General features: G+C 40.2%; 1 protein-coding gene across 1 annotated transcript in view; it reads right to left on the bottom strand.

Moving 5' to 3' along the window:
• Nucleotides 1-12687, bottom strand: part of SPTLC3 (serine palmitoyltransferase, long chain base subunit 3) — a 185570-nt gene extending 172883 nt beyond the window's left edge. Inside the window, exon 1 of the mRNA XM_008564739.1 lies at nt 12321-12687. Within this exon, the coding sequence (XP_008562961.1) occupies nt 12321-12437 (117 nt within the window). The 5' untranslated portion in view covers nt 12438-12687. The remainder of the gene's footprint in view (nt 1-12320) is intronic.
• Between the last annotated feature and the right edge of the window lie 563 nt (nt 12688-13250).

The following is a 13250-nucleotide window of genomic DNA, read 5'->3' as shown; positions in this document are numbered from 1 at the left end:
CGTCCCCTTTTTCCCCACCCCACTTTGTATCCCTAAGTATGCTCTCTCCCTTTACAAGTCCGATGCACCAATGTAGTTTTTCTTTCCTTCCTTCTCTCTCTCTTAGCTCCCACTTATGAGTAAGGACATGCAGTATTTTTCCCTCTGTGCCAGGCTTATTTCACTCAACATAAATTTCTCTAAGCTCACCCATAAATGCACCAATGTAGTTTTTCTTTCCTTCCTTCTCTCTCTCTTAGCTCCCACTTATGAGTAAGGACATGCGGTATTTTTCCCTCTGTGCCAGGCTTATTTCACTCAACATAAATTTCTCTAAGCTCACCCATATTGTTGCAAGTGGCAAAATTTCATTCTTTCTTATGGTAGAGTGTTATTCCAAGGTTGGTATATTTTAGAATTCCAGTAAAACTATGTTAGTTTAGGCCAACTGAGACAAAGGTAGCATATTTAATAAAAATATTAAATTAAGTGTATTTCAAAATAAATGTAGTTGATTTCTTGCAAGTAATTAGGTTAACATCAATCTACCTCTACTGGTGTTTCCAAAGAAAAAATTTTTTAAGAACTTTAACAAATAGATAAAATTTATTTTAATTGGCAGATATTAAATTTACTTAAAAGTATATATTCTTTTGATTAATGAAACACCTGAACACACACATTGTCTTGAGCCAGCTCTTTCTTCACAGACAATGCAATATAATAGAGGCCTTCTCAGGATGAATAATTATACTTCAGGTTTGGCAATATTCAAATGGTTGTGCTTTTGCATTGGTGATATTTGGGTTCACTGTATTTGGCTTTTATAACCAGACATTCATCCCTGATTAAAAACTTAAGCATACAGTCCTTATGATAAACAACAAAATAAGACCAAACAAAAGCTTACAGTTTAGGGAAAGGCATCTTTGCAAAAAATTGAAAGCAAGTGAATGGTCAAAACAAACTCTTACCTCAAAATGTAAATACTAGTATTGACAAAGAGTATGGATAGAGATTACAGAATGACTTTTCTAGGCATTTTAAGAAAATATAATATCCTTATGTTCAGTTGCTATTGCTGCTTAATAAACCACCACCAAATTTAAAACAACAATCATTTGTTTGCTCAGGAATCTGTAATTTGGGCAGAACTTAATGGGAACAGCTTGTCTATCCTCCATGCAGTATCAATTGGAGGAGAAAGCGCTTGGTGCTGGAGAATCCACTTCCAACAAAACTCATTCACCCAGTTTGCAAGTTGGTACTGCATCTCAGCTAGGAACAGGGCAAGGACATTCAGTTTCTCTCCATTTTGTCCCCCCCCTTTGGGATTCTTAGGCTTCTTCCAATCATGGATTTTTGGAACTCAGTCTCAGAAGTCCCAGAGTGTCCCTTCTGTCTTATTCTATTGGACAAGTAACTCATTAGGTCCAGCCCAAATTTAAGGGGAGTAGAATTAAATTTTCTCTCTCAATGGGAAATGTGCCAAATAATTTACAACTATCTTTCATTGACCATATCATATATCTAAAATATCAATATTACCAGGAAATATTGTACTAAGTGAATTGCTTATTCATTGAGGCCATGTGCTCTTGAAGAAAGCTCGTGAGAGCCAGATTATCTCTAGAGCTCCGTCTGGAGCTAAGTTCGAGTTCACACGATTCAGGGTCACATGGGGTTGATTTTCTTCAACTCAGAGTTGTTTAAATTGAAGTATGGGGTAGCCGGTTTGGTGATGCAGTGTGTCTGTAAGTGAACCATATTGCATATTGAAAGCTCTAATATGTGACAGTTTGGTATCATTCATGAAGATAAACTCAAATTTTCATTAAGAACAAAAAAGCAAGCAAGCAAAACAACTCATAATGCCTTTAACTTACACCAACTCTGCTTTTAAAACCCTTTGTTCAGTTGATCCTTTCTTTGTGGAAGTATGTCTGAATTCCATTCCTAGAAACACCTCGTGTTTAGAGAGGCAGCACTGACTGAGGGATAAGAACTTTGGTTCTAGGATTGGGCAAGCCTGGTTTCCATACCTGGTTTTGATACTTACAAGCTGGTGACCTTGGTTATCTTACTAAAGCTTTCTGTTTCCTCATCTCTAAAATTGGTCTGATAATACTACATAGGAATACTGTGAGATGATGACTGTAAAGCACTTAGAATGCTTCACACTTCAAAAGAAGTCAACATATGTTAGGGATTATCATAATTATTATTTTCTTAGTTACCTCCTGCTAGAGGGTGAACAAAGCCAATGTCATTTTTTGCCTTACCTGCCATGTTGACTCCTGTTTAACCTCATTCCTTTGCTTCACTGGTTAATTATATCTTAACCTTAGGGTAAATGTAAAGGGAGCATAGGGAATGAATGATTTATTACAGCAGGTCTGAGCACTAACATAAGACCCCTTCCTCGTGAATCATAAGACATATGCTGAATGATGTTATCAGCTTATTTTCTTAAAATGTTTCCTTGAAGTTATTTTTAGTAACAGGGGCTTTTGCTACATAAACATTGTATAACTTCAGAGAGTTAGAGCTCTGATTGCTGTAGATGTCTGATTCTTTGCCATTTTCAGTTTTCCTGTAGGTAAATCACCCCCATTAATAAATATCTCTGATTACTGAATGGACCTGCCAAGGTTTCTTCTTCAGTTTCAAAGTACCTTCTCAATCTGGAGGGCATTATACTTTAAACCCCTCCTTGCACACCTCCAAAACTTTTAAGCTATAGGCCAATATGTATTAGAAATTTGAGCATGATGTTATTGAATATTGTGATCACAATGAAAGCATAAGCCCCTTTCATTCATATATGTTATTGTTACATTAGGCAACTGGTATTATGTTCAGTTCTTAAAATAAGGGTCTCTAGGCCTATTATTTCAATGAAAAATAGATAATACCATGGAGTCCTGAACAGTTGTTGGAGTAAAAAGAAATTGGATCAAGGTGGATGGTATAGAGTTTATGTCCCAGTTTTCTTCTAGCTGTGTGACCTTGAGAAATTTTCTTATGATGTCAGACCCTCAGTTTCTTCATCTATAAAACATATCTAATAATATCCATTTGGTAATATTGTTATGAGAATTAAATGAGGCAAATTATATAAAAGGACCTGGCATGTAGCAGTTAATACAATGCTATTTATTTGCCTTACCATTAATATTGAACTGATCAAAATAACTAGATTATTCAAATTGTTTCAACTTAATTTTGTACTTTATAGACATATACTGAGAAAATAGTCTTTTCTTTTCCTTTTCATGGAAACTGATTCTAGCATATTCCTTTCCTTCCCTTCTTTTTCTTTCCTTTTCTTACCCTTTGTATTTTCATTTGTATTTCCTTCATATATTTGGTACATTATTTTCTCTTTAGGTTTTGGACATTTTCTATATTGGTTTCTAAAGTTATTTATATATGAAGACATTTGAATTTTGTGATGTAAATTGTAAACCTATTCCTGGGTCTGTAATTTGTCTGTTACCTTATCATGTTATTTTGTTTGTTTTGTTCTTACCATGCAGAAAGAAATCCTTGATTTTCATGTAGTCAAATTTTCGACCTCTTCTTTTATGGCTCCTAGGTATTATACCACACTCATAAAGACTTTTCAATGTGAATATTATTAAAAAATCCATATGTTCTAATACTTGTAAGGAATAATTTTAACAATTACATATATTTATCTGTCTACTTATATGCTAATATAGGACCATTATAATTGTTTTTCTGTGTAACATGGTTTACTAGTTGGTAGTGTTAGTCACCCCTCATTATTATTATTTTTTCATGTTTTTTTTTCTGATTATTCTTGCTTGTTAATTTTTCTACATAAACTTTAAAGTCATTTGTCTGGCTCAAAAAATGTTGTTTTACTTACTAGTCTCACATGAAATTTGTGGATTGACTTAGGCAGAATTAACATAATTTTCACCTTGAGTCTTCCCATCCATGTGTATTGCATGCCTTTCCACTTATTTCAGTTTTCTTTCATGTCCTTCAGTAGCATTTTAATACTCTCTACAAATTGATTTTCACTTTACTTCTTAAATTGACTTCTAGGTCCTTTGTGTTTCCGGTGCTATTGTAAAGGGGTTCTTACTTCAGTTACATTTTCCAGTTAATTTTTATTGATTATTTTTTATGATGTCTTTTGCCATATAAAGTTTTAGATTTTTTATATAGTTAAAATTCACTAAGTTTTTTATGGTTTCTGCATTTTCATCTTGCTTGAATACAAAGGGGGCAAATTATGGCAATGATATTCAGCCTTGATATATTCCTTTTCTCCCTTGCCAAGCACAGTGGGCAGGCTCTATTTATGTTGCTTAATAGCATAATCTAGTCTTCTGTGATGATTAGCCAATTAGGTCAGTGCTAATCCATAGACTATGCTCTGGGAGTCATCAGAAATAAAACTCACACAGTCTGAGAAACCATATGTGATCATGACAATTCTCTTTTCAAACCTCCATCATTTACAAATGTATTTGGATAGCAGACACTCCTGGTGGTACATTCAGACCCTCTTGCATTCTGATGATTTCCTATTGCAAGCACCCGTAGCTCATCTTGAGCACTTTCTCTGGCCACAAAAGTGTGCTCAGCTCATGTGTGGGAAGGCTACAATTACTGTGTGGTTAGTGACCCTAAGAACATTCCTCAACAGATAGACAGGGGTTGGTTGATGTATACCCCAGTTTTTTTGTACCTTGGTTGGGACAACTTTGAGGCATGTTCTACATCATCTTTCAGATGTCCTCAACAAATCTGAGCCTCATTTGCCCACAGTGGTGTCCTGTTGATGAACATATTAGTATCCTTTCCTTTTGTGTCTCACTTTGCCATTACCCAACTGTGCTTCATGGGTTCACCTTCCAAATCAATTTCTTGCACTTATATTTGTATCTCTGTGTCTTTTTCTTGGTGAGTGCAAACTAATTCAAAGGCGTTTTACAATCTGCTCCCACCTACTTTTGCAGCCGCATCACCTGCTTCTCTCTATAAAGCATCCTAAACTTAATCCCATAAATCCATCTTTCACTGCCCAAACACATCATGCTCTGATGTTTTGTGTCTTTGTGAGAGCTTTACCCTCTGCTAAAATGCCTTTCCATGCTCATATGTCTGGCTACTCTGCTTTTAAGACTTGGGTCTAATGTCATTTTCTCTGGAGTGACTTCTTTGTCTTCCCAGCCTAGGTCAGATGCCCCCTCCTTCATGTTCCCAAGCAAGGTCCATATATCTCTTTTGTGATGGACTATTTCTAAAAATAGTCACAATAATCCTTCTAATCCCTCACAACTTTTTGCAATGTGACTGTACAGCTTCTCCCATTAAGAAGCAAAGTCTATTTTAAATACTGTATGGTCTCACTCACATGTGGAATCTAAAAATGTTGAACTCATAGAAGTAGACAGTAGAATGGAGGTTACCAGGGACTGCAGGGTACGGGAATGGGGAGAGGGTAGACCGGAAAAGGGGAGACATTGGTAAAAAGGTACAACATTACAGTTAGATAGGAGAAATAATTTCTGATGTTTCAGCACAGTATGGTGACTATAGTTAATAATCATGCATTGTGCGTTTCAAAATAACTAAATGAGAAGATTTTAAATATTCTTACCACAAAGAAATAATAAATATTCAAAGTGAGTAATATGCTAATTAGCCTGATTTAATCATGCCACAATGTTTATATGTATTGAAATATCACATTCTACCCCATTGATATGTACAATTATTATTTGTCAATTAAAAATAAAATAAAACTTAAAAAGAAAATAAAAAGCAGAGTCTATCTCCCCTCCCCTTGCATCTGAGTTGAACTGTGACTGGCCTTGACAACAGAATGTAGCAGAGTGTGCCTAGGACCCAAGAGGACTTGCAGTTTCTATTTTCACTCTCGTTGAAGCCAGCCATCCTGTAAAGAAGCTTGGGCTATTCTGCAGGATAATGAGAGACCACATGGAGAGGGTGTCCTTGTGAAGGAGACACAAGGTGCCCTGGACAATAGCCAGCACCAAGGTCTCAGACATGTAAGCTGGGCCTTTGGATACTCAGGCAAGTTGATCTTCAGCAAACACCATGTGGTGCAGAGAGGAGTCATCTCTCCCAGCACTGCCTGAAGTCCTGGCCCACAGAAGTCACAAGCAATCCAATAGTTGTTTTGAATCATTGAGTTTTGAGGTGACTGTTAGACAGAAATAGATAACTACAACATCTGTTGTAGTACTTACTATTTAATACTGTAACTGCTTGTTTACTTGTCTCTCTTTCCCACTTCAACTTTGAGCTACTTATAAGTGGAGGAAGAATATCTTCATCTTAATGACCGCAGAACCTGACACACAGGAAGGCTTTACAATAATAAGCCCATGTAAAAAATAGGACCTTCTCAGGGAGATCAGAAAGAGAAGCCTTGTCACACTGGGAATTGTTTTAAGGCACTGAGAATGAAGAAACAAAAGGTGTTAGAGAATAATTGTGGAAGAAAGAGTAGAATAAAAATTCAGAGCAATTTAAAGGGATTGCCAATACTTTTTTAGTTTACAAATTCTCCTTATAATTGGTGAGAATATTGAACTCTATTTCAATCAGTGTGCATCCTAGGTGAGCCCCACAGACACTACAATGGCCTGTCTACCTCTGTGTGCAATTGGACTGTCAGTCATGGTTCTCACTTTCTAGAAGTTTATAACAGAAGAGTAGAGGTACCAGGACATTGCAAGTCTCAAGAGGATATGGAAAGCTGGGGATTTATATCATAACAGAAGAGTAGAGGTACCAGGACATTGCAAGTCTCAAGAGGATATGGAAAGCTGGGGAGAACACAAAGCTCAGCTTAAATGCTTCTAGAACTAGAAAGGGTTTCCATAATAATCTGGCTTAATTCTTTCCCTTTATCTAGCATTTACTACAGCTTAGCAGCACCCCTCCCTCTTCCTCCCGATGCTAAAGCCTCACTGAATTGAGAGAAGCTCCTTGAAGGTCCTGTGAACTGCTGTATCTTGCAGCTTTTACACTTTCCCCCCTCATTCCTGGAGTGCTTCATGCCCTTTCCCATGCCCTTTATCCAGCAACTCCTACATGGCCTCACTGAATTGAGAGAAGCTCCTTGAAGGTCCTGTGAACTGCTGTATCTTGCAGCTTTTACACTTTCCCCCTCATTCCTGGAGTGCTTCATGCCCTTTCCCATGCCCTTTATCCAGCAACTCCTACATTCATCTTTGGAGTTCCTTCCCTTCTTTTTCTCATTTGGCCCCCAGGAATGAACTCCCCATTCTCTCCGCCATTTCCAATGTCTCTAGATTCAATCTGCATCCTCTCAGCTGTGTAAAGCCAACACTGACCACTCCAATCTGTGGTTTCCTACACAGAAAAAGAACCAGCTTTGGAGCAACATGGATTGGGGTTCAAATCCTGGCCATGCTGCTTGTGATTTGGAACAAGTTTCTTAATGATTTATGTTTTCTCATCTGTTTAATGGGCATGAGGGACTTCTGGTCAAGATGGCAAGATAGATGCTCCCCACCATCACTCTCTCTCACAAATCAACCAATTTACAACCATAAAAAAGCAATGACAGCTAAGCTGGGGCTGCTAGAGCTCAGGGGAAGAGAAGAAGAGACCTATGGAGTACATAAAGGTGGGAGAAGCCACTATGAGAGAAAGAAAAAAACGCTCCGACCATTTTGAATTTCAGCCATTTCCAGGCTGGAGCTGCAGAGCGCACAGAACAGGAGCTGGCAAAAAGCTGCAACTATGCCTTTCAGATGAAGTTGCTTGGAGGCAGCAGGGGAGAAGAGGGCCTTGGTGGTCCCCAGGCCAGCAAGACCACTAACAGGTTTCCCATGGACCCACATAGGACCAAGGAGCCACAACAACTGAAAAACAGGAGCCACTCAGAGGCTGGTGAGTCATCGCAAGGGACTGGTGCATGTCCCATCCCATGGGAAGTGTTTGGAGCACAGGTGGTGAGGGAGACGGGCCCAGCAGGGGAACACTGGGAGACAGCCAGGACAGCTGATCTGCCCCCCCAATCAGTGTGGGATCACTCAGAGGAGATGGGTCAGGAATATAGAATTGCATGGGGTAAAGTTTGATGAAAAGACTCAGGTCCAGGCCAGTGTTTCTATACAACCCAGGTGCACCAGATTTCACTAGAACTGGAAGTACCTATAAAGTCAACCATTAAAACCTCTGAGCTGCACACAAAGCCTTCCCTAGGGAATCAGCAGCAAAGCAGCAATTTAGCTCAACTACAGAGCTCAAGTGCTGCTCCCCACAGGAAGTTCCCCCATTTTAGAAGTAAGCAAAGGGCAACAAATTAGAGCCAGCACAGAGTTTGAGTGGTGGGAACAGCAAATAATCCAACACAGAACTGAAAGAAAAACTAGGTACCCACAACTAGAGGCAAAGTTTGATATTAACTAGTAAAGGTCTCATTTCACTAAAGAACACTTATAACACCTAGAAGGACCAGAAAAGTCCCCTGGGTTACCAAACCAGAAAGTGGGGAGGGCCAGGAGCCTCAGCCATGCCCCCAACACCTGCGACCAGTCCCGAGGGTGGAGGCCACGGTCCTCAGCCAACCCCCCAACAAGCACAACCACCCCAGCAATGACCACTGAGCAGCCACAGGAAGCGCCCAGGGCACTCCTGAGCTGGGGGTGGTGGGGGACCAAGGGCTTCAGTCACACCTCCCCAACACGAGCAACCAGCCCAGTGACGACCACTGAGCCACAGCAAGAAGGGCCCTGAGTTCCTGAGCCAGGGAGGTGGGAGGTGAGGGCTTTTCCTACATCCCCTTGACATCTGTACCCAGCCCAGCAATGACCAAGCCACCGCTGGAAGCCCCCCAGTCTCCTCTGTGGGAATGTGGGGTGTGCCACAGACCTCAATCTCACCCCTACTCCTTCCTCCTTCTTCCATCACATTTCCTTCTCCTTTCCCCTCTCCCCCTCCCTCCCAACTGCTCTGCAACAACATCCTAGAATGTATAAAATAATATTAATAAAAAAAATGGGTGTGAGGCTATCACTGCATGGGGCTGTTGTGACAGTACAGAAGACCTCAGCATAAAGTGCTTAGCCTGGCCATGGTACATAGCAGAACATGGATATATGTTATTTTTTCCTTGTCTCCCAACTTCTGGTACTTAATACCTATACCACTCATTTGTGCTCAGATCATATCTGCTTTATGACAGCTCCTGTCTTTGTGCTTGTATTTAACATTAATGTTAATTGTGATTTTAATATAAGCTTTCTCTTAATAGCTAAATTATAAACTTCTCATTTATTTTTATATGTCCCCAGGATAACAGATTCTTAATAAGTATTGGTGAATGAGTGAAAGATTGATAGAAAAAGCAACTGCCTCTCAGGGCTCACTACCCTATATCTGGTAATGTTACAACATGCAGGGCAAGCAACCAACAAACACTGATTTAGGGCATTTTTGTTTTCCAGGAAAGAAATGATTCAGAAAAACCTCAGAAATTTTAATACATCCTGTAGGATCAATTTAATAGAAGGAAATGCAGACTCCATTCTTTTAACAAACTACCTCCAAGGGAATGCTACGTATTCAGAGTGATGAAGATACAAGGTCTACCTCCTTAGGTTCAGACTTTCCTAATAAAACTTTTGGCCTTATCAAAGACAATTAATGGGAATTGAAAATCAAGTATGTGGATAATAATGACAAATTAATTATATGGAAATAAGAAATAGGAAATTCCTATTCAATAGGAAAATTTCTAATTTTATAGGAAATTATAGGAAATCCCAAGTTCAATGGATTAAGACATTAAGCGCCCTTCTGTCTGTTATGTGGACATGCTCTTGAGGAGGGTGAACAAATCCCATAGTACAAGGGATGTTCTGTTAGAAGTAACAGGTGGGATGATGACATATGAGTATTAGAAGTAAACAAAGAAATGGAGTTAATCAGTGATGAAAACAAGTTTCAGTGCATCCTCAGGGCACATGGGGTTTTTAAAAAAAAAGCAGGCAATATGGTTAAGCTCCCCAAAAGCCCCAGAAAGGAACTCCAGGAGGTTTCCAGAAGGGAATGGTTTGGGCCCCTTGCCAGCCTGGAGGTTGGGGTAGTGAGCCTGCACGCCAGAGCCAGGGTGTTGAAACGAGGCTGTTAGAGCGGAGGTAAGAGTTCCCGAGCAACTACCTTACAGTGATTTTCATATTGCTTGTTATGCCAGGGAACCCTTTGTCAACAGAATCTTACAGGACTCCCAGTATGTAAAAGCGATAACGATGTTGCTGTGTGGTTGCAAATAAGCAGGAAGAGAAAGGGTGATCTCTGGAGGAGCTGGTAGGAGTTTAGAAGCTGTACCCCAGGACCTCCAGGCCAGGCAGAATGTGTTTGGAAGATCTCCAGCCTAGGATATCTGTAAGCTTCTATGGATTGCTTTTATCAACAGACAAGGTTATTGGTCAACACCTCGTTTGTCATAAGGCCCCAAAGCAAAATGGAGTAAAACTAGTTGCTGAAGATCATGTCAGTAAAGACAACTTTATTCACATCCTTGTCTGTGATTACGCTATGATCTCCTCAGGGTTTATTTTTTTTTTGGAAAAACTTTTTAAAACCATAATTGAGGCTTCCAGTGGAAGTCAATTTCAACTTAGTAACACCTAAATATATCTGAGCCAACAGACTCTGGGTGGTCCTTCAGAAAGAGCTGTCAGAAAAGGCAACCGCAGCCCTGATATTTTCGGCTGCTCTTAGGGAAGCCTCAATGTCCAAAGATTTTTACAGTCTTGGAGGTTTGCTTAGTAACAAACCTTTAGGATCCTGGGGTCTTAGGAGTGGTTGTAACCATTTATTTAAGTTTCTAAACTCAAACACTAGAATGTGGTTATAAAATCAAGATAATGTAAAGAAAGGAAAGAAAAGTTTTGAAGGCATCTCTGCCCAAATGAGAGCCCTCAAGGTCAGAATGATCGGGAGGGTGAGTAGGCGAGTGGTCAGTGAGTTAGAGGCATTTCAGGGTTAAGGAACATCCGGAGCAGTGGTCTCAATTGACACTTAGTGATGAATAGACAGTAGGAATTACTGCACTTCTTTTGTGCAGATGATGCCCCAGGTTTCAGATGCTCAGATGGGAAAGGCCAGCCCTGAGGTTTCTGGTAGATACTTCCTAAGCTAGGGTAATGCCTTTTGTTAAGAGGGCAACGCACTTTGGGGACCACAGCCTTTTTATACACAACCCAGGCTCCAGAGTGCCTCTTGCCTTTTCCAACTGGACCCATGAACTTATTAACTCACTGAGTGGAGCACTGGCCCCAGCCAGCCCCACCTGTCCCGTGAACTGAGAACAATCTGACCTTTCCCCAGGGTGGAGGCTGGCTCTCCCAGATGATGGAGTGATGGAAGATTGCATGAGATTCCCTGTGCAGTTTCTTATTTCCCAACAGTGATGCTACCAGTTTGGTTACTCAAGTTTGCTCCTGGGGCAGGTGAGCTTACCCCTTCTAATCAGGGCAGAGTGACAGGGTTTCACATGGGTAGTAGGAAACTGCCTTCATCCAAGCACCTCACAGACCCAGGCTCCCTCTCTGAATAAGCTGACAATGTTTCTTGAGTTCCTTCTCCTCCTCAGTATGTCCCCTCAAACATTGTCACAGCAGGAGCAGAAAAGCAGAAAAAAAAGTGTCAATTGGGAAACACTTAAGTCTATTTATTTTAAAGATGCTGTTTTGATTTCTGTGTGCAGTGTGCCTCAATAAGCCACACTTGGTAAAGCATTTTGGAAAGGAATGTCTCTGATGTCACATTTCAAAGAGGAATGATTCTGGCTTCAAATCAAGTTGTGACTATGAGAATTTTCCTCTAAACACAAGAAAGAACTCGCCTTTCAACCAGAGCAGCATTCTCATGTACCAGGGAAGAATACTATTTATGCCACACAACCTTTGCAAAATGTACTTTTCTTCTGAAGCATGATACATGTAGCATATCTGTTGACTGACTAAAATTTAACTAATGAGTTTGAGCTTTCACAATTCTGCTCCCTTCAAATGCCTGAGCAAAAGCAAAAGTCTAGTAGTTGTGTTTGTATTTTAGGGAGTCTAATTCTGGGTGGGTGGGTCTCTCTGTGTCCTCTCTTGTACAGAGAAGAAATTCTTTCCTTAACACACACCTAAACTTTTTGGTAGCCAAGCATTTGATATTTGCTGAGTTAATCAGTCAAAACACATAAAACACTCCATAAAAGGAACTTTAAGTTAGAAAAGCCTCAAATAGCTTTACAAAGAAGCAGTGAAACGTTCAGAGTGAGGACGGGGGAGATTGCTTCTTACCTGGCCTTCTTTCACTATTCCATTCTTGGTGCAGTTTCTGCTTTGTGAGCTGTGGCTCTGTTTCTTGTGATTGTGAAGATTCCAACTGCAAACAGCACCACCTCCAGGATCAGCCATTTGTGTGAAGTGACGAGCGGTGAATCTTCCGTCCAAGGGCTTTAGTTTTCAAGCTTTAGTTTTCAAGTAGGTGAGAAGATGGAATAAAGCACTTTGGGGCTGAGCCCTTAAAGGAATCCTACCAATCAGGCTCTTCCAGAAGAAGAGCAGCAACCTATCTTTTTGCCGGATCTTTGCAACTAAAAACAAATGGTTATCTTTATACTCCTCAGCTCCAGTCAGAATATGTACTCTATGGCAACAAACCTGCTTGCAAACCTGCAAAGGAGATTGCCCATGCCGGCTCCTACCTATCTTTTTGCCGGATCTTTGCAACTAAAAACAAATGGTTATCTTTATACTCCTCAGCTCCAGTCAGAATGTGTACTCTATGGCAACAAACCTGCTTGCAAACCTGCAAAGGAGATTGCCCATGCCGGCTCCTCCTGGGGACTGAGGAAACCTGGACACTGAACAACCCAGTGGCAAACTGTCAGGAGGCGGGCTGGGGGTGGAGAGTCTTTTAAAGACACACACATAGTCCTCCAACTGCAGTCAGTTGTGAATTTACCTCTTCCCCCGTCTCCATCCCTCCTGCATGTAATTACTGTTTTTAAATCTTAAAAGTCAAGATTTTTTTGTAGTTGTTGTTGCTGTAAAGTAACATTCAAAGATGGTTGCCAGGGGCTAGAGGGGTACAGAATGAGGAGTTTTGTTTAATAAGTAGAGAATTTCAGTTGTGGCAGATGAAAAAATTAATGGAGATGGATCATTGCATGACAATGTGAATTCACTTAATGCCTCTGAATTGTACAATTAAAAATGGTTAAAATT

The sequence above is a fragment of the Galeopterus variegatus genome, unplaced genomic scaffold, assembly GCF_000696425.1.
Source record: "Galeopterus variegatus unplaced genomic scaffold, G_variegatus-3.0.2 Scaffold191, whole genome shotgun sequence".
Taxonomy (NCBI): Eukaryota; Metazoa; Chordata; class Mammalia; order Dermoptera; family Cynocephalidae; genus Galeopterus; species Galeopterus variegatus.
Note: the sequence above shows the minus strand (reverse complement) of the source record. Positions and strands in the feature narration are given on the sequence as shown.